Genomic DNA, 21,752 nt, shown 5'->3' with positions numbered 1-21,752 from the left:
GCTAGGGCAGCGGAGTTTGTTTAAAGACACAGAAAACAGGAAACCTTTGGGGGCCGCCAAGGCACGGGGACAGTCAGAGAGAGTGGCGTGGGAGGTGCACATCACTTCACACAGGGTGAGCAAGGGATGATGTGGGTGAGGGACAGTGGTATGTGGACACAGAGCCAGGGTGGCATCAAAGGGACAACCAGGGTACCCGCGGTCCCTGGGGCCGAGACCTCTCCTGAGCTAGGGGAGTGAGAAGAGGAAAGAGAGGGGAAGAGGAGGGAGGTAGAGGAGGGGAAGGGAAGTAACGGAGGGGGAGGTAGCAGAGAAGAAAGAAGGGGAGGGGAGAGGTGGAAGAAGGAGGTAGAAAGAGAAGACTTAGAGGGAGAGAGAGGGATTAGAGGGAGGGAGGGGTAGGTGGGGAGAGGTATACAGGGTGAGTATGAAGCAACTTCCAGAGAGGAAAGAAGGGGGCCCCAACTCAGGACTTAAGAACATGCCTGCAGGACCCCTACTCTCCTACCCCAGGAGTCCAGCTAAAGGGGTTAGGTGGGCACAGCCCTGCACCTGCCCTGGCCCCTGGACTCTGTAACTTAAGCCTGGCCACAGCTATACTTCCTGCCACTTCCCTGGGCAACCCAACTGGTCTCAGGACATTGGCCACATGGCTGTGCGCCCAGCCAGGCCCAGGGAGCCATGCCAGAAGCTTCGGCCTCATGACCGCTAGCAGCCAGAGACTAGCAAGCCTGTCCACAGAACCTTCAACCCAGACAGCTTGAGGCAAGCAATTCAGCACAGGCCTGCGGTATGTCTAGGTGTCACTGAGCCGACACACCTGGGGCTGGCGTTCTTGTTCTTCCAGTCAGAGAAGAAAACCTGGGGCGGGGACAAGATCCAGTAACACAGCCATCCCTGGGGCGCAGGCCCTTCTCTCTGGCCTAATTTGACTTTAACCAACATTTTTAGCCTTAGGTCCAACCAGCTCGGTCCTCATCCTAAGTGGCCTCAATGTCCTTGCATACTCTTTTGCCCTGAGCCTGGTACCTCCAGAGAATCCTGAAGCTCAGGCCTTTGGGACTGGCATCTGAGTAGTCCCTACACTACCAAGAGAGGACAAAGCCCCTGTCCATCAGGAGGACTGACACTCCTCACCTCTTCCTTAGAGCTGACAACACAGGTAGGGAGGGGCTACTGCCAAGACGCCAGGTTTGCAGACTGGGGATAGGGAAAGAGGACACAGGCCTGGGCCAGCCTACTCATCCCTGACTGCTGAGGTGCTGCCATGAGGCCTGAGTCCGGTTCGCTGGCACCAGGTCTGACTCTGGAAAGAGGAAGATGGGAACAGCAATCTGAATACTGGGCCCCAGAAACCTTCAGAGGATACAAGGAGATATAAGAGCTCCCTTCAACCCTTGGAAGTAAGGCTAGGACTCAAGAAACTGGAACCTCTTCCCGACCCTCCCCAGCAGAAAACATCCTCTTTCTCACCTCCAATAAAAGCCCAGTCTCTCCTAGGTGTCCAGTCCAAGTGCCCTGGCTGCTCCCAGACAGGTGTCATAGGGACCAGCCTTCCAAGCCCAGTGCCAGCCTTGGACATAAGATCCAGGGCAGCCTAGCAGCCCAGGCCACCCTCCCCAGGCCTGTAGGGCTCCCTGCCAGCCACCCCCACCTCTTCCCAGGGCATCCGCTTTCACCAGAACAAAGGCCGCTGGCCAGGCGCTTCCTAATGCTTCCTGAAGGAGCCCCAGCCCAGGGCTAGCGCCTTGAAGGACCTCCCAGACCTGCAGCACAGACCCAGGAAGAACTCCCTCACGAAGGGCTGGAGTCGGTCTGCCTGCCCCAATCCCAGAGCTTCCTGCCCCTACCATGGCTGGCAGTCACTAGGCCAGCAGTGACAATGCTGGAGAGGACAAAGAAAGCAGACAGGGAAGGCTGTAGTGGCCTCTTCTCAAACATAGCTGGACTGGGTTTCCTTTCCTGGTAAAACTGAGGCAGAGAGAGATAAGATGCCACCACGCCTGAAGCTCTCTCCCAGCTTGGGAGCAACCCAAGGCCCAATGGACAGAGGTGAGAACGAGGCTAAGAGGTGGTGGCTCTGGGCGCTGGAGGTAGCCGAGTCCACTGCCCTCCTTCACTCCCACACTGCACTTGGGCATAGTGCCCACCTGCTCTGGGTTGCCATGGAGATAGGGCCCCTGTCCCCAGCACTACCTCACCCCTGCCTCCTTAGACCCAGCCAGGCAGGGCTGGGAGGAAGAGAAGGACCTGAGCACCCCTTGTTGCCCCTAGCAAGTGATAATCCACATACACGCCCTCTCATGGGTGCCCCACCGCTGTGCCAAAGAGGTGGCTTTGGGTTCAAAGAGCTTCTGACACCTCGAGGCTCCAGGGTACAGGGATTCAGATGGTGGAAAAGCTGAGAGATAAGGGAAATAAATAGACCAGGTCAAGACCAAACCAGACAGCCCTGGGTGGGGTGGCCGCCTCCTCCTTTCCCTCCTTCTCCACACTGGCTGCCGGAACATGATTGAGAATCCGGGTTCTGTGAGGTTCTAGACTACTCGCTGAGACCCGGTCTGCTCTCCAGGTGCCTGTCATGGGATACCAAGTGGGGAAGCAGGGACTTGTGTCCAGGCCTGTCCCTCAGCCCGTCTGTGATAACACCCTACTCTGCCCACACCTCAGGCTGCGGCAGGCACAGAGACCCAGGAAGAAGCAGAAGCCAGCTGTGTTGGACTGGAAGGATGGCAAGTCTGTAGGATGAAACCCATAGCCGGCCCCGGCCCCAGGCCCACCAAGCCTAGTTCATCTATATACCCTTACCTAGGTCCCAGGGAGCCTCAATATGGCCAGTACTCCCATAAGCCAGGATTCCAGAACAGAGTTTTGTGAGTGTGAGCCAGTCCTGGAGTGACACCAGAGTCCCCAGGTCCTGTTCACCTTGGGGTAGCTTGCTCATCGCTGAGAAACAGCCTGATCTACCCTCCTGCCTGCACAGGAGCCTGGAGGCCTATGAGGGTTCAGAGTGGCCAGCCTGTGTTCAGTCATTGACCCTCTGACCTAAAGGTGGTCACCACCACACAGGTATCTCAGGAATGTCCACTTCTACCAGGCTCCCTCCACATTCCTGCGCCCCTCCCATCTCCATCAGGAATTCCTTAAACACCAAGGCGATGCAGAGGGCACGAGGGGCCCTAAGGCAGGGCTGCCAGGCCTTCCTGTGCCCCGCCAGCACCAACTCTGGCGTGCCCTTTGCCGGTGCTCCTTTCAGTCCCCTCTGCCTGTGCTGGCCCTGCTCCCAGCAGCCCTGTTCCAGGCTCTGCCTCCCCGGATGATGACCTCACCAATCCCATTGTCTTGTGCCCAAGGCTAGCTTGGTGGCTGGAGAGGCACAGACAAAAATGAACCCTACCTGGCCCAGGTCCAGCGTGACGTTGACCTCATTGTACTCCAGGCCACGGGACAGGGGTGGGCTCTGCCACCAGCGCTCGGTGCCATCGATCGCGTTGCTCACAGGGTGTGCCTTGTTACTGTTGGCAGCTGTACAGATGTCACAGTACTGGCCCTGCAGGGAGAAGATGGCCAGGTGACCAAGAAGGGTTAAGCACCCTTCTCTCCTCTAGACCCACCATCCTGCCATAGGAACCCTGGGTCCCCCAAACTGGTCTCAGTCCTCAACCTTCCCATCCTCAACTTTCAGTTACTAAATCGGTTCAGGAGGTATGGCTCACATTACAGGAAAACCAGCTTCCCCTCCCCCCAAATTTATTTAATTTTATTTTTATGTGCATTTGGTGTTAGGGTGTCAGGTCCCTTGGAACTGGAGACACAGACAGTTGTGAGCTGCCTTGTGGGTGCTGGGAATTGAACCCAGGTCCTCTGGAAGAGCAATCAGTGCTCTTAACCACTGAGCCATCTCTCCAGCCCGAAAACCGGAGTGTGAGGAGACACCTGCTTTAGGTGAGGAAAATCAAGGCAAGCCTCCATGGGAAGGCAGCGTCAGAGGCATTCTAGGTAAAAGGAGTATGCTCTGGCCGAGGGCTGGCTATGGGAAAGGCTCTGGGGGATTGACTCAGCCAAAGAGCAAGAGAGATGAGAGCAGGTGAGACACCCTTCACCCCCACCGACAACCACACTACCACTCTCCCTGCAAGGAATCCCACAAAGGGATAGTGTGTGTGTCTGTGGTATATGTCTGTATGTATCTGTATGTGTGTGCCTTGTGCATCTGTGTGTGCACATGTGCGTGTGTGTCTGTGTGTGTGTGCACATATGCGTGTGTGTCTGTGTGTGTGTGCACATGTGCATGCGGTCCGTGTGTGTGTGTGTTCGTGTATGTGTCTGTGTGAGTCTGTGTGTGTGCACAAGCATGTGTGTAAGAGTAAGAAAGAAAGAGCTATTAGGAAGAGGAATCATCTGGGGAAGAGGGTTCATGGGGGAGTCAGATGCCCCCCCACCTGTGCCTGAAGGCCCCACCCCAGCATGTCCAGTACTTCTAGGTTGGATCTCCAGACAGGAGTTAAGCTGTCTGCATCCATCTTGTGGGGGGCTCTGGCAGAATGCAAAGATGTGGGCAGTGGCAGGAGAGACCTGGGGCTCCCAACTGCTGCATCTGAGGTCTGGGACAAAGCCAAGTCAAGATGCCCTGGGAGCCTCAGTGTTCCCATCTGCAGGGTAGGGATAATGTTGCCACCGCCATGAGCAGATCACACACAGGGCCTGGCAGCTGCTTCAGTCGCAGCCCAGCCACTGCTAGGAAGTCCCAGCAAAGTCCTAGCCTGCTGTCCTGCTAGGTGAGGGAGGAGCTATGGCTCCAGGCCAGGAGAACCCCCTCTGCCCCCCAACTCCACAAGGAAACCTACACAAAGGCAGCCCTGGAGACTCGACACTGACGGTGGCCCAGAAAGTGACCCCACTCCTCCCAGACTGAGCATGGGGTACAGGACTTCTTTCCGAAGAAGCCTGCCCCAATTCGGAGGTCTCAGTGGCAACAGAGCCTCCAGCCCCCACCCAAGTCCAGCTAGCTCTGGACTTCCACCTTGTCTGCCCATTCCTAAGGTTGTGTATGGTTCCCAGAACCCCAGGTGTTGACCTCTGAGGAGCTCCTGCCTGGCAGCCTATAGGGGCGTTGGCACTTGCTGTTCTGATCTTGGTTTAGATGTCAACCCCAAGGCATTGTTCTGGACCACCCAAGAAGCTGGCCTGCCCCCTGCCAGACACTGCCTACTGTATTTTTCCCCCCACACCAACTATCTGGATGGTCCCACTGGGGCCGAGAGCTCTTTGGTGTTGGACACACCTTTGTACTCTGCCACCCACAGTTGCCTCATAGAGGGGTCAGGACTATGGGGAGCCTGCCTGTCAACCTCACCAATGATCCCCTAACTGCTCTCAGAGCCACAGGATGGAACAGGGGACCAAGGCATTCACTGATAGGACCCTGCCCCCGTGGGTACCAAGCAGGATGGGGTGGGCAGGCCTCATAGAGAGGCTTCCTCTCGTCCAGACCACATGGACTCCAGAAGACAGGCCCAGGCTCAAGGATGCAGGTGGGTCGCCAGTTTCCCAGAAGTTTAGGCAGTAGAGAGGGTCTTGAGAGTCAGGAAGTAGCACTGAGTGTTCCCAACCAGCTATTTACTGAGCAGCAAGCCACAAGCACCCTTGGTAGCTGGACTTCCCCCGCTGATCTTGGCTGAGAGCAGACAGGGCTGGGAAACCAGGCTTCCTTCATCCCTCTGCTGCAGAGGGTCCTGCCAGGAACAGAACTAGGAAGCATAGGGGCTGATTAGGAATTTCCCTTCCAGTGAGTCACCAATTGCCCTGAGTGGAGGCCAGCAGAGTTCTTCTGATGCCCACCTAACCCTAGAAGGGTAGGAATGCCAACCCACACCCCACCTTGCCCAGAGGCCCTGTGGGAGTCACTCAGGCTCCTACCTGGGATACCCAGTCCCTCTTCTTGTCATAAAGAGTCCCTGACTCCCTGGGGCCATGCTGTGAGGTTGGGTGTTCAGGCTAACCCCTTAGATAGTGGGCCCTTGGCAAAGCAGCGGTTACTTTTACTTTCTCACCAAGGAGGTGCGGCAGAGAGGGGCTCAACCTCTGACCACCTGGCTGGGCCTTTACCACTATGCAGAGGTAATCACCTCCATCTAAGCCAGGAGCCCTTTGAGAAGGCCCTGTGCACAGGTAGAGCCAGGAACCACCGTGTGGGGTGTAGACATGGACTTCAGTTCTCATTCTTGGGAGTCCTGTTAGTCCCTCTGGGTCAGGTCTGAAGGTCCCGACTGGGCCCCCTCTTGAGAGCCAGCTCCCAGACACTATACCCAGGGGACCACACAGGCCAAGAGGCACCCCCACTTCCAACTGTTCACCTCAGATAGCTCCTGTTTCAAAAAACAGGTGCTTGTAATTTTCCAGGTCTCAGTTTCCCTGCCTCTAATGGCCCAAACACGTTCTTACTCTCAGACTTAGAAGCCAGAGCATGGGGGAGCCTGGCCCTTCTCAGCTCCCCCACACACACCTTGGAGGCTCAAGGGTGGGCTAAGTGGGCAGCACGAAGGGTGATGGTCAGGTAAGCAGTCAACAGAAGTAAGCTCCTTCATTCCTCCCCTTTCTCCACCCCGACGATCTTATTTCCATCCACTTTCCGCCTCCTCAGCCTCCTTCCAGGAAGGTGGAAGTAGGTCCCTTAGGGCTCCGAACTCTCCTAACACCCTAAAGTGAGGCAGGGGTCCTGCAAAGGGACTACTTAGCCCACCTGCAGGTTCAGCATGAACGCCGGGCCTCCGGGGAGTCTCTAGGCACAGAATCCTATCTCCTGGGAGACTGAAGCCCAACGACAAGCACCTGCCGGGCAGGGGGCTGCCCCTGATGGCCCACAGGTGTTCCCGGCTCAGTTAAAGCTTAGCCTGCCTGCGCTCTCCCACCTCCCTCCGGAGTTCCCAGATCTCAAGCAGAGAAGCTTCAACTCTTGGCTGGGACAGTGAGACCCAACACCCGAAGAAAGAGCGCCGGCGCGGCTTCCGCGCTCACACCGTCGTCCCCATCCGGGCGACCAACAGGTTCCAGCCTGTCCCGGGAGAAGAAGGAGCTCCCGCCCCCTCCTCACAGTCAGCGGACACCCTGGCCAAGTCCCGCCCACTCAGGGATCCGGGACTCAGGGCCGCCAGGGACTGCTCACCGGTCCCCTCCTGCCTAGGTCAACCCCCCCACCCGAGCTTCACCGGCCCCTGGGGCCCTTGGTCCGCGACCCAGACACTTCATTGGCTCTTCCAGAGGCACGTGCAGTTTCTGCACGAGTTTCGGTGGCTGCGTTAGGCGTCCTTCTTGATCCATGAAAACGTGGGACCGGGGGTCATGATGGGAGAGTCGGTACTTAGACTCCCCCCCCCCACACACACACACACCCGGCTCGGGGAGCCCTAGGAGTCGGCTGGGTTCAGGATCTGGAGTAGGAACCGCAGGATGGTGTAACCAGCTCCTCCGCCCCGTGCTCACCTGGATGGTCTGGTTGGGATCCCCGCCAGCCACCGGACCCCCAACCAACTTGCAGTAGAGATCCTCGGTGGGGCGTGAGGCACTGCGCGCCGGGGCCTCCTCGCCGCAGGTCGCGGACGCGGTGATGCGGGCGCCCTCCGCCAGGTTGAAGTAGGGCGGGTGCAGACTGAAGCCATCGCCCCCGGGAGTCCGCGCCTCGCCCCGCAGCGCCAGCCCAGCCAGCAGCAGCAGGAGGAGCGGCGGCGGAGGCAGCACGGGGCTCCGGGGGTCACAGGCGCGCGGTGCGCACCCCGCGCACAGCCGCCCTCTGCGCTTCGCCATCTTCCTGCTGGGGACAGCGGCTCTAGGGACAGCGCGCGCCGCAGGAGCCTAGCGAGTCTAGTTTGGAGCGGCCGGCCCGGCTGACTCCGCCTGTCCGAGGACGTCAGGCCCCGCCTCGGCCCGCCCTGGCGCCCGAGTCCTGTGCCCCGAGGAGGGGGTTGGGGAAGGGCACGAGGGAGGGGGCGGCCTGGGGACCTTAACCCTTCGGACCCCGGCCAGACCAGCGTCCCGGAAGGGGCACCTGCTGGCCCCCGGCCAGACCGTGGGAACTTGAAGCTACTGAGCCTTTCCTCTCTCCCAGGTCGAGGCTTCGATCCTTAGGAAGACCCCCCCAACTTGCCTTTAACCTGGATGCTCGGAACCCCAGCAATACGGGCCTGCCTCTACCCGCCCAGAGGCTCCCTTTTTGTTTCCCTAACTTCAAACAGGTCTCAGCCACCTGGCGCCTCCCCATTGCCCTATCCTGTTTCTTCCTTCTCTGTTGGTGTTTGTATAACCTGTGTGTGGCCGTGGGTGGGGGCCCAGAGGGGATATGATCTGCAAATGGTCGGGAAAAGACTAGACAGGAGGGGACCCCCAGCTTCCTCCATTGTCGGGGCTGATTGAGACCCGTCTACCCGTATTGGCTAAAAATCCTCTGCAATAAGGAATCGATCAGGACAGGAGCGAATGAATGACACAGGTGCCCGCCCATAGGGCATTTCCAGGGACGCTCATTGCCCTGTAGGTGCCAGTCTGAGACTTTGGTTACCCATCTCTGAAGCAAGCTGTGCCTCTAGCTCCTGTGTTTGGGGGGTACAGTGCTGAGTCCATGCTGCAAGAATCAAGGGCCCTAGAGGCTGAGCTTAGATAATTGTGGACCTCACTTCAGCCAGAGCCTCTGTGTCTTCACCCCTTGGATCGTAGGGCCAAACGCTTCTCCAGGAAAGTGCCAAGCGGGTAGGAGTGGGATACAGCAGCAGGGCTAGCAGCTCCCCCTAGTCTCCTCGCCAGGCCACTTTGAGGGTAGGGCTCCCATCTTCCTGGGATTCTGGATAATGTCCCAAGGGTCCGAGTGGGTTCCTGATGTAGTGTCCTGGCCGGGTCCTGACCCGTAGTTGTTAGGAAAGGTTGCGCCACCCTCACGTCTTCCTGGCTGTCCCCAGCCTCCTACAAATCTTAAACCCCAAGGGGCTGGGTGGCTCCCTGCCTCCGTTGAAAACAGGTCAATTCGACTGAGACAAGCTGGCCTCCCTGGATCCTTCCACCTTTTCTTCCCCGGAATTCTTCTACAACCTCCCTCTCAGTTTCCCACCTGGGGGAGGGCTAGGCAGCGGCTTCCCTTCGCTGTAAAGGCTTGGTGTGGGGGAGGGGCTGGTCCAGGGAGGGCGGGAGACCGGGAGGAATCTGGAATTCGGTAGAGTAGGCTCAGGAGCAGATTTATGGCCCCGTGTGAGGCACAGCTGGGTCAGTAGCAGGTTCCCAGAGGACTGGCCCCACCCTCCTACTGCCTGGAGGCCCCACCATGCTCATCAGGAAGCTGTTCCAACCCCAATCCCCTTTGACAACTGGGGGTCCAAACAGCCTGAGGCTGAAAGATAAAGTATTAAAGTGTCTGCCCGCAGGGCTTGATAGCCTGCTGACTTCATGTGGATTTCTTGAGGAGCTAAAGGGCAAAGGTTGTGCCAATACTCCTCTGAGCCCCCTAGTGGCCAGGCCAGATGTACTTGGGATTGGTCCCAGAAGACTGACCAGTGGAAGAGAGGGGCAAATGCCTGAGAATGTGCTGACTCAGCCCAGCAGCCAGCAACCAGAGGGTTAACCCCAAGCTAGCTACTTCCCAGCAGACAGCTGCCCCGAGAGCAACTGGTGGCCGGTAGAGAGGGGCGGGTGATGTGGGCACAGGGCATTGTGGTACAGGACTGGCAAGGTATCCACACTCTACCCCTACTCTGTAGCAGCTGGTGTGCCTGCGCCAGGAGGGAGCAGCTGGAGCTGGGAAACGGAGCAGGAGGAGATATCCCACGAGGTGGTTTCCTCGGCCCACTCCCCTCTGTACTCACGCCTACCCCCATTCCCTCCTGACCGGATCCCAGTCTTCACTACAGTGGGCCAGGATCTTCAATTTCCTCTAAATCATAAGCAACCCAGTCAATTTTCTTCCTCATGGATGGAGGCAGTCAATAGTTTGAACTTTTAAAGAGAGAAAGAATTAAATCAGTTACTTCTGTTCTCAGGCGTGCCTTTTGGGATCTTTTGGGCACCAGTCCCCAGGGCTGACTCCTTTCTTCTGTCAGCCCAGACATCACCAGAGGGTTCTGTTGAGCACCTACAGAAGAGGGTGCCTGTCTGGCCTGAAGGAAGCTGGCCTTGAGAGGCCCAGGCTCAGGGGGAAGCAGAGGGGTCAGCTGCAGCTTGTGGAGGAAGAAGTCTGGCATATTTGTCTTATTCCAATGACACCCTAGGGGTACACATCAGCCCCTGAGCCACCCAACCTGGGGACAGCTGTTGGAAACAGCCAGACAATGAGTCATCTGCCTCAGCTCCAGACGCCCACCATGGGAGCCCCTGGGGAATCACCCAGAGGACAAGAGGGTGCCCCTTGTTTACACTCAAGCATGTCACTAGGGTCCATCTTTGGCTGGCTGTCATACCTTCCCAGAGAGTTGACTCTCACCACCTCACAGCTTAAAAGAGGGTCCAGTTCTGTGCCTCCACAGGGACAGGCTTTGGAGAAAAACCAGTATGGAAGCCACATTCCCTTTCTCAGGGCTGCTCTGAGGCCCTTTCAGGGAGCCAGTGGGGGAACCTCTATCCCTGCCCATGGCGGGCAGCCAGGAGCCAGCAGCAGGGCTGACTCTGGCAGCTGCTGTCAGCAAGATCCAGCTCTGTCCTCCAAAGATTCAGGTTGGGCAGATGCCAAAAAGAATCACAGCCCTGAGAAGCTGACATCAGGATGTCGTAAACCCAAAGGACAGCATCTGGCCTCTGTTGACCACTGCTTAGCAGAGTAGCACATGGTGAACCTCCGTCAGCACTGTGCACTGTGAACCCAGCCTAGAGCTGGGGAGCTTGGTGATCTGGGGGTGGGCAGTTGTGGTAGCCTCAGAGACCCCTCCCCCAAGTTCGGAGAACCCTGTCCCAAGGGCAACCTCCCAAAAGTCTCCTGGCTCCTGCACCCATAAGGGGGGTCTGAGACAGGACCCGGAGACAGTTCCTGGCTGTTCTTCAGGCAGGGATGTCTCCCCTCATGGTTCTTTAGAACCTTCAAGCCATGGTTCCATGAAAATATATGTATACCTGCACGTAGTATACTGTCTTGTTTCCACAGGAGAACCTAAGGTCCAAGCAGTCCATCACCTCTGCAGGCACTGAGCCAAGGGTGGGGGCCTGATAGGTGGGGTGTGTCAGGAGAGAGTATAATGGTGGCTCAGGCCCCAAGCACTACACAGGGCTCCTCAAGGTTCCTCTCCCTACCCAGCTTCTCTTCTCCACAGGTCAGATGAAGACGTAACTTTAGCTGGATGTCCTGAAGAGAGAGGAACACTTATAACAGGTATACAACCTAGGGAGGCTTCCATGCAGAGGTCAATGTGATGCTCAAGAATTCAGGGTCCAACTTGGATGCTCCCCCAGCCTTAGTGAGTTTATTTAAGGGTTGGATTCAGATCACTAGTGGACAGGATGAGGTGCCTAGATCCCAATAAGTAATAGTCCAACTTCTAGGTTCCCCTGCCCTGAGCCCAGATTGTTTTCAAAGAAAACTTGTAGAAGTTTGAAGGAAGATCTATGTTCCCAGGGAGACCCCTCGTCACTACACCCCAATTATTTTCTTGTCCACTTCCACGCCTGGGGGGCGGGGTCAGGAACCGGAAGGATGGACCTCCCCAGAAGCCTCCCTGCTGGAGCGTACTACAGGTGAGACACACTGCATCCAGGCCAGACATCTCCTCTACCTGACAGCTCACAAGGGGACCAGCCGTTCGCCTAGGAGACAAATGTCAGGTCATTCTAGGCCCACCAGCTTCCTAAAAGGGATAGGCCTGGGGACCCCGGGTGCCAACAAATAAAAAGAACTGTCCTTCTACGGTGAATCAGCTCCTAGGAACTATGTGGGAGAGAAAGCATCTGCGTACCTCCAGGCACCTTGCTGCTGAGAGATACAGCGTTTGGGATCCATCTTGCCTTCTCTACTCCATCCCCATCACCTCCTAGATAGTACCCTGAGAGGGCAAGCCTCTAGAGAGAGAGCAAGAGGAGCTCTGGGAACAGTGGGAGACTGGCACTGCAGGGATGCTGTGCTCTGCCCCAAGGCTGCCCAGTGCTCCAACAGGCCCCTCCCTACCCTGGCTGGTCAAACTGGCTCCCATGGGTCAGGTGGAGGGGGGGGCAGTGAGGGCCTGTGAGAGGTGCCCACAGGCAGCCTTATATGGCCAGGAGGCCTTCAGCTCAGAAGGAATGTTCTCCTGAGGGAAGGCCCTGGGGCAGAGCCTGCATGCTGCAGGGAAAGGCTTTCTGGATGGTCGGGCTGCTTCCCACGGGCCTTCTGGCCACAGCCCAGCAGGGGAGCTTCGGGAGTATGGACGTATGGGGTCCTTAAACTCAAACTGGGCCAGGTTTTCCGCACTGGCAGAAACAGAACTAGAGGTCTGCTTACCCTACACATACCCACCAGACAGTTCTTCGCCTGGGCCCAGCAGCCCCACTCTTCGCCGAGAGCAGCCCCTCTGCCCACCCTCATCTCTCCTAACCCTCCTCATTCCTCTCAGGCTGCTTTCTGCCTCTCTGTCTCTACCTCCATCTTTATTTCTGCTTCTCTCTGTGTCTTTTTATTACAGTTTCTGTCTCTCTGTTTTTGCCTCTGTGTTTCTCTCTCTCATCCTCTGGTCAGTGCCATCCCAGACCTTCCAAACTCAGCAGCAAGGTCTGGAATGGTCCTGACAGGACTGGGCTGGACAGTGGACCATACCCTGGACCCCCAAGCTGACAGGCCCCCGTTCTGCAGCTGCCATAGGGCTGAGTTTCCAGAAGCTTCTCAGACCTGCAAGTGCCCCTATCCTGCCCCCAAGTCTCTTCCACCTGCCTCCTGGGAACCCCTCCTCACTGTCCTCAGAAGCTGTGCCCTGACATTACTCCCTCCCCCCGAGCCCACCCCAAGGCACCCAGAGCACCCCCCACCCCATGCTCCCTTACTCAACATCTTATTTGTGATATTGCAGTGGCTTGAGGCTACTTTAGGGGCTAGTCGCTCCAGGGCACCAAGATCCTGCCTCACACTGCCAGGTGGCACTGGGCCTGGTTCTCATTCATGAGGATCATGGGACATGGGATCCTTACACAGCAAGGTAGCTTCCCATCCTTCCTCCTCCACCACGGAAGTGCTGCACTGCCCCAGCTCAGGGAGGAGTGTGCTGTCCCCGGAGGTGGCGGCTGCTGCTGCTGCTGCTGTCCTTTCACCGAAGCCCCCCACCCCCACCCCGGGAAACTGCAGCACGGTTTGTGAGAACTAACACCAGCATCAACGGGCAGCAGCTAACAGTCTGTGTGACTGCCGTTAGAAGTGACATGGAGGCTAATAAACACAGCCAAACTCTGACCACCGCCTGGATGGTAAGCTCCACGAGATATGGGATTATGGGATGACCGAGGAACACTCTGGGAGACCTTTTGCGCAAGGCTAGCATGCCGAGACCACTGGTCACAGGGACTGAGTCATGGCTCCATGAAGATATGGGATGACCGAGGAACACTTTGGGAGACCTTTTGCGTAAGGTTAGCACACCGAGACCACTGGTCACAGTGACTGAGTCATGGGTATATCCAAGAAGAATGTGGGGGCTTTTCTTGATAATAAACACTTTATATGTCTCCATTAAAAATCAAAACAGTAGCCAGACTGTGGAGGTACAGGCTTTTAATCCCAGTACCATGGAGACAGATACATGCGGATCTCTGAGTTGGAGGCCAGCCTGGTCTACAGAGTAAGTTCCAGGACAGTCAAGGCTACACAGAGAAACCCTGTCTCGACCCTACCCCACCCACCCCACCCCCCCCAAAAAAAATCAAAACAGTATCAGCAAAGAATTAATGACTCTGAGTCACTCAGCTCCGCACACAAGAGCCCGTGAGGTGGGATGGTTCTGCACACTTAAGCCCAGTGCTGAGTCACTGCTGGATCCAAGTGGCCACGTGACCCAAGGTCCAGTCCACCATGGCTCTCACACTGAGCCGGAGGCCAGCCCCTTCCTGTGCCACGTGCTGGAGGCTGAGCAGAGAGACAGGCCCAGCGGGCTAAGGACTCGGTGCTCAGACATCATCTTTGCCACCTGAGGCCAAGCGGGCTAAGGACTCGGTGCTCAGACATCATCTTTGCCACCTGAGGCCTACAGGGGTGGTCTTTGCGCTGTGGCCCCTGAGCAGAGCCATGAGTGATTAAATAGTGTGAGGGGATTGAGTGCACACACAGCCGAGGTGCAGCCACGTTGGCAGGCCGGTGGCAACTCTAGAAGTAAGTACAGACCCTTGACTCATGGAGCCAGCCACAGGGTGCTGTGCATCCAAGTCTACAGGCCCCACAGCTGAGAGGTGGAGGTGGCCCAGTGACTGCCAGCCATGACTAGCACCGGAAGGAGGTTCCTGTAGGATGAGAGAAAGACTTGTTCTTCCACCGACCTGGAGGGCCAACTCTTTCAAGAGGCTGTCCAAGGCTGGATGTGGACAGCTCAGAACATGCTGCGGCCTTAGCCCTCCTGGGTCTCAAAGGGAGGCTCCATTGTGCAAGATCAGTGACTGAATCTGGTCTTGGAGCCGATGGGGGACCCTGAGGGCAAGGCAGGTGCCTGGGGCTGATCAGGATGTCAGTCAGTGGAGGCAGGGCTACGTCCTGGCAACCGTGGCCACATAGACTTCTGGCAGCAGCTGGGCCATCACCTGCACTAGAAGGCCTTAAGGACTGCACCCATGTTTAGGTTCGCAGTGGACCCAGGATGCCCAGCTCGCATACTGGAGAGAGATACCATGGGAACCCAGGAAGTAAGAGCTATGGGCCCTCCTGTCCTGTCTTAAGTAGAACCACCACCAGCCCAGGGTCCTGTGGAGTCTGGAATCTGGCTGGAAAAGCTCCATCCCGTCCCATATACAGGAGACCTGGTGCATGTCTTCTTGGGGTCTACAGCGCTTCAAATTACGAAGTGATAGATACCCAGCTACTATCCTAACATTGGCTGTCACCCCAGACTGATAGATAGCAGACGGCTAGGAAAGTCCCATGTGGGCAGAAAGTTCAGAAGGAACTTGTGGTGCCCAGCTCAAGTTCCTTGATGTGGGAGCTGTTACCACAGCGAGATCCTGTAAGGCCTGCAGGCCGCTCCTGGCTAGGCTGGGCAGCCTTCAGTTCAGGCCAGGCTATCCGGGAACATGAAGGTCACACCTGGAAAGTAGCTATGCTCCTACCTACGTGAAAGTGGGGGGGAACTAAGATGGAGGCTCTGCTCCAGGTCTCTGTTTGCCCCAAGTTTCAACATTAGCAAAATATTTGTCCTATGACTCTTGAGTGGAGATACATTTCCAGGGAATGTAAACACGCGAAGACTCGCAGGCTCCTGCTTGCTGAGGACGCGTGTGTGGGAGGAGGTGGTGCTGTAAGTAGCGTTCTCCGTAGGGAGCTGAGGGGCTGTGCCTGTCCTCTCTGGGCTTTCTCTTGGGACCCCAGCAACAGTCCTGCTAAGGGTGGGAGGGAGAGCCGCTGTGCCATCTCCTGACAGGAGGACCCAGACTCCTAGCGGCTTGGATCCCAGCTCTCCCCAGTCTTGCTGTGTTGTCAGGCGAGACGTGACCCCTGGACCCACTGGACACAGTGTGAATTGTGTGTTCCCACCTTGGTCATCATCTGCCTTGGGCCCTCTGACCCAGTCCCGGAGACACCTCTGTGCATGGAGCCAGGGGCCACTTCCTGGCCTCAGCAGGCCTGTGTATGGTCCGATGGGACACTGTCACCTGGAATCACAACACCTCTAGAAACCGGTTCCCAGGACAGACTGTAGCAGAGGCCACCTGTGACCGATGCCGGTGGACATTTGACCCCAGATACCAGTGACACTGTGTTCCTCCCCAACCTACATGCTTCTGTTCCACCCTGCCCACCAGGCTGGAAAAGCCCCGACCTAATAGACTGACCTCTTTCCAGTCCTCTAGGTTTGGCAGGACCCCTGCTGTCCTCAGTCAGGCCCAACCCAAGTCCACCAAGCTGAGCCTGGGTAGAGGTTATCTGGGTCCCTGCTGATGCTGGCGCAGGTTGTGGGCCCCTCTCTCTACCAGGAATGCGCAGAGTCCCCGCCCCTGCCCACCCAGGTAGAGGAATGCAGTGGGCCTCTTTCTGGAATTCCCCTAGGCCTGGCACCACTGGGAACCTGTCTCTGTACACAGTGGCACCAGCATTCTCCCCGTCTTTATGGTGGGAGGGACAAGACCAGCTCAGGTCTGCTCACTTGGAAACTGAGTCCACTCCTCTAAGAGGCCTCCCTCACCACACCAGCCATGTAGCTCCTTTTTGGGACCATAGCTCTTTAAACCCCCCAACAACCCACTATGGGCTATGGTTTTAACTCCATGGTAAGTGTTGACCCAGAATGCAGAGTGCCCCCAAGTCCCATCCCCAGCACCCCCAAATGAAAACAAAACCTGTCCTGTAGGCACTGCTGACTGTTTAGATTGTCACAGTCCATAGGGAGTGGCCTGTACCCATGTGGTTATGAGCAGCCACCATGGCCTCTACCAAAGAGCCCTTGTCCTTGTCCCTAGTGTTGAGAAACACAAATGTCTCCCATATTGTCACTGTCCTGTGGGAAACCTCTGGGACTCTCTTGAACTGCCACCTGCCCTGCCCTGCCCCTCTCAGGCTGGGACAAACAGGTACTTGTCCATACTTGAACTGAACAAATACCCAGAGTGATGGGAACTACGATTCCGGTACCCTGGAATTGGAACTAGGGACGCTGGCCAGACAGCAGGGGCTGCACAGAGCCCAGGCCAGGCAGATGGGGAAGTAGGAGTGGGCCCGGAGGCTCTTCGTGGCTGGGCCTGGGGCAGGACAGGGCCGGACAGGGCAGGGAGTGTCCAGGCTTTATTATACAGTGAAGAACACTGCCCATTGGTTTTGTGGCCACGAGGTTTCCACAAAGGGAGTAGGCAAAGTGCTCACAGGAAACAGCAGGCCAAGGAGGAACATAAGGCAGTGGAGATGCTGGGAGCGGAGCAAGGGGGTTTCTCAGATGGATGCCTTCATGGACCTGAATGATGGCCCCTGCAGTGCACAACTTTGGCTGCAGTGGCACAGCCAGCTCAGACTTCAGTGGCTAGCCAGACGTAGAGTGCATCCAGGGTCCCTGCCTTCCTACACACTCAGAAGGCTAGCTGGAAAGCTCAGCCCACTGTCGCCAGGAGCTCAGGATAGACTTCAACCCTGCTGAGCTGCCTTCCTTCCCTGCTGCAGGGGCACAGAAGAGGAGAGTTCTGAACCTTCCCACAGGGCCTTGACTCTCCTGCAGTTTTTCCTTGGGTTCTAAGAACATTCCAGAGAGACTGTAAAGCTGGTGGGGTAGAGCGTCCAGGAGCTACGGCGCCAGGCTGAGGGAGTCAAGCCCAGCAACTTGCCTGGGCAGGAATTTGGATTCTCTCTCTTTCCACTGCAAACCTTGGCCTCAGGTTTGTCTTGGCAGCCTCCACCACACCCAGATGACAGTTACTCTTTGATGGGATGGCCCTGGGGGAGCGGGCGCTTCCCTCTGCGGTACACCCAGGCAATTCTGAATCCCCTGTTAACACTGCTCCAGGCTGAGCAGTGCGTGCCTGAGCCATAGGCTCCTGGATTCTGACTCTATAAGACTGACTTCCTCCCACTCAGCTTTGTTTTCCGCGTTTGTAAAATGGGATCTGTCTATTTTCTCAGGACTGTTAGAAAAGACTGTTCTCCGGGAGGCGCAATGACACACAGAGAAAGTGAGGCGCTTTTTGCAGTAATGGTGAAACACAAGCTGAACCTCGCTGACAACCACGCTGGGGCAGAGAGCTCACTTAGTTTTAATGCTGAGGCAGGTGGTGACTGCCTCATTTCATTGGTAGGCGCTTGACCTCACAATCTACCTCAGCTGGTTAATTCATGGTGAGCACATGGGAAGGGTGGAGTCTCAGAGATGTTCAGGATTGAGCAAACAGGTGTGTACAGAAAAGTTTCACAGATTGGGGGTGTTTATGGAATGTTGGCTCTTGGATGTCTAGCCACCTCTCACAGAAACAAAACAAGACAAAAAACAGGGCACCGGAGAAATGACCCAGCAGTTAAGAGCACTGGTTGCTCTTCCAGAGGACCCAGGTTCAAGTTCCAGCACCCACATGATGGCTCACAGCTGTCAGTACCTGTTTTCAGGGGATCTGGTGCCTTCTCCTGGTCTCTGCAGGCACTACATGCACCTGTGCATACACACAGACAAAACACGTAAACACAGAACACAAAACACATAAAAATAAAGGTTAAAAAAAAGAAAAAATAGCAGAAAAAACCTAAACCGTAAAGATCACAACACAAATGTTTCTCTTGTAACCTTCACAGGAATTATCCCCACTGTCAGGCGGGGGTCAAGATGCCACATGGGCCTACACACCCAGAATACTGCTGTTAGAGACAGGACAAACCGAGAAACTGCCACTCAAATTAACATGCTTTAAAAACTGGCATGTTGGTGTACACCTTTAATCCCAGGACTTGGGAGGCAAAAGAAAGCAGATTTCTGAGTCCAAGGCAGTGTCAGGTGAAGACCAAGTTCCTGGATAGCCAGGGCTTTTACACAGAGAAAGCCTATCTCAAAAACCAAAATAAAAGCCAGGTGTGGTGGCGCATGCCCTTAATCCCAGGAGGCAGAGGCAGGTGGATCTCTGTGAATTCAAGGCCAATCTGGTCTACAAAGTGAATTCCAGGACAGCTAGGGCTACACAGAGAAACACTGTTATGAAAAACCAAAAATCAAAAAAAGAAAAGAAAGAAAAAAAGCTGAGCAGTGGTGGCACACACCTTTAATCCCAGCACTCCGGAGGCAGAGGGAGGAGAATCTTTGTGAGTTCAAGGGCAGCCTGGTCTACAAGAGCTAGTTCCAGGACAGCTAGGACTATTACACAGGGAAACCCTGTCTCTAAAAAGCAAAAAAAAAAAAAAAAAAAAAAAAAAAACAACAAAAAACAAGAAAAACCAAAAATCAATCAATCAATGAAATAAAGGTGGTTTGACAAAGCAGAACTTTGCTTTTTCACAGAAGGGTGTGTAGCTGTCAAAGCCGGAAACTAAGCATAACCAGCCCCAATGGTATCAGCCTTTATCCCTAACTCAAGGGGGACTTGGCTCTTTCTCATTGGCTGAATCAACCTCACAGTTTACACCTGATTGGTCAGTTGGAAAACTAGCAACAAAGAAAATAGAAAAGATACAGAGATAAGGGATGGGTGTTTTTAAATGTTTTTGAAACTATTGTTTTATGTGTATACATGTTTTGCCTGTATGTATGTCTGCAAGCCATATGCATGTGTGGTGTCCATGCAAGCCAGAGAGGTCAGTGGAACTGGAGTTAAAGACTGTTGTGGCCACCATGTGGGTGCTAAGAACCAAACTCAGGTCCTCTGGAAGAGCAGCCAGTGCTTTTAACTGCTGAGACATCCCTCCAGCCTGAAGGGGTAAATTTTAACAGATAACTATTCCAGGAAGTTGTGGCAATGAGTCAGGGTGTCAGACGTATGGACATTCCAAGAGGCAGATTATATCTGGCTAAACAAACATGCCGTCCTTAACAGAACAGCGAAGATCTGGAAGGACAGAGGTATTTGACCACTCAACTTGTTTGATAAAAAAGGTGAAATCTTCCGCAAACCCCCACCCGTTTTGTTATATATTCGCTTCTTCAGATTCTGTTAAGAGGCACCAGACCTTTCTTCCCCGGGCATCTGATGATGGGAAGGGCTGTGTGGGTATCGTTTGGCACTAGCTGTCCCTATAACCCTTGGGAATAGACCTCGAACACTGGAATCACAACTCCAACTATTATAATTATAGATGCTAAAGCTGAGGTCACTATTCCATTTTCCAAACCACTGTTCCACTAAGTTGGCAAAAGGATCATCTATTCCTACATTTTTGACTCCTTCATTAGTGAGAACCATCATGATAACAGTCCCATGTGGAGCAATACTGTTTGGAATAAACACACGACACTGTCCTCCCCATGTACACAGACTCCACCTTTCCAGCTAAAATTGTGCTAATTGCCAATCTATTTTCCCAATCCATGTTGTTAGGGCTCAGCAGTTCAGCTATGCCTTGACAGCATCTCCAGCATAGCTCAGCAATCTGTTTTTTTGGTTGTAGTAGGCTAGTTGCTACAGTTTATGTTGCAGGAGGTGTGGGGAGGAAAGGGTTTATTTGGCTTACAGGTTATAGTCCATCATCAGAGAAACCAAGGCAGGAACTCAAGGCAGGAACTGAAGCAGAGACCTTGGAGGAAAAAATATGGAACTCTTCAGAAATTGCGTGGCATCCTTCAGGGGATACTAATCTTTATATCATTCCAATTTTAGTATATGTGCTGAAATGAATGCTACAATCTACGTATATTTTTATTAACTTTTGGCCACCAGAACAAGGCTGACTAGAAACTGGCTGTTATTTGATTTCAAGGTTAATTAATTATTTTAATTAAAATAATTAATTTGGCTGGGTGGTAGTGGCACATGCCTTCAATCCCAGCACTCAGGAGGTAGGGGCAGGTAGATCTCTGTGAGTTTGAGGCCATCCTGGTCTACAGAGTGAGTTTCAGGATAGGCTCCAAAGCTACGCAGAAAAACCCTATCTCAAGAAACAAATTAATGGGGGCTGGAGAGATGGCTCAGTGGCTGCTCTTCCAGAGGTCCTGAGTTCAATTCCCAGCAACCACATGGTGGCTCACAACCATCTGTAATGAGATCTGGCGCCCTCTTCTGGCATGTGGGCATACATGGAGGCAGAATGTTGTATACATAATAAATAAATAAAATCTTTTAAAAAAAAAGAAAGAAACAAATTAATGGGGCTCTCCGAGACACTTCTACACTATCTATGTAAATATGGGGGTCAAATCTGGGAGACCAGAGTTAACAGCTTCCTCTTCTTGCAGGAGAGGCCTTAAGGCAAGTGGGAACATCTAAATGCCATACTGAAAGAGGTGGCCAAGTTGGACTCCGAGCCACTGGTAGGACATCAGATATCCGACCATGTGACTACCTGAGCTGTCAGGTCATCTCTTCGAAAGACCAGCCTTCACTGTGCTCCGTTACATGGCCCGCTGGAGTCAATTGCTCTTCCCACCTCGAAAGGCACGAGATGCAATTACCCCTGGGGGTTGGGGCTCCACGGTGGCCAGGGCTCCTCCGTGTCTTTTTTTTTTTCTTTTTTTTTTTTTGGTTTTTCGAGACAGGGTTTCTCTGTGGCTTTGGAGCCTGTCCTGGAACTAGCTCTGTAGACCAGGCTGGTCTCGAACTCACAGAGATCCGCCTACCTCTGCCTCCCGAGTGCTGGGATTAAAGGCGTGCGCCACCATCGCCCGGCTCCTCCGTGTCTTTGATGGGGGAAGCAACAGGGACAGGTGAGGCAGGGCACATTGCTTCAGGACCCTCAGTCTTGGAAGAGGAACATCATACAATGCATGCCATTAGGATTGAAGGACCACCCAACAGGAGTGTGTGGTCATCCAGCCACATGCACATAACAAACACTCTTATCAAGTGGATGGCCGGAATATTTTATCCACTCTAATCAGGCATTTGTGTTTCTGCCTCCTCTCGGTGCTACAGGTCTGTCTGAGGTCTTTGGCTTCCACTATGGTTAGCTTGGGATATTGGTCCTTAGGAGAATTTTTGGGTGTAAGTAATGGAAAACTGGGGACAGGTTTGGACTT

At 54.8% G+C, this 21,752-nt stretch overlaps 1 protein-coding gene and 1 pseudogene across 1 annotated transcript in view; both read right to left on the bottom strand.

The window, feature by feature from the left end:
• Lama5 (laminin subunit alpha 5) overlaps positions 1-7,803 on the bottom strand; it is a 50,140-nt gene extending 42,337 nt beyond the window's left edge. The window contains exons 1-2 of the mRNA XM_041641698.1: positions 7,483-7,803; positions 3,398-3,550 (exon numbers count right to left, since the gene is read on the bottom strand). Of these exons, the coding sequence (XP_041497632.1) occupies positions 3,398-3,550; positions 7,483-7,803 (474 nt within the window). The remainder of the gene's footprint in view (positions 1-3,397; positions 3,551-7,482) is intronic.
• A 12,520-nt stretch (positions 7,804-20,323) lies between these two features.
• Positions 20,324-20,418, bottom strand: LOC121440912 (annotated as a pseudogene).
• Positions 20,419-21,752: the final 1,334 nt, after the last annotated feature.

The sequence above is a fragment of the Microtus oregoni genome, unplaced genomic scaffold (genome assembly GCF_018167655.1).
Source record: "Microtus oregoni isolate MIOR12 unplaced genomic scaffold, Mior012 000071F_ref0000514, whole genome shotgun sequence".
In the NCBI taxonomy this organism is placed as follows: Eukaryota; Metazoa; Chordata; class Mammalia; order Rodentia; family Cricetidae; genus Microtus; species Microtus oregoni.
Note: the sequence above shows the minus strand (reverse complement) of the source record. Positions and strands in the feature narration are given on the sequence as shown.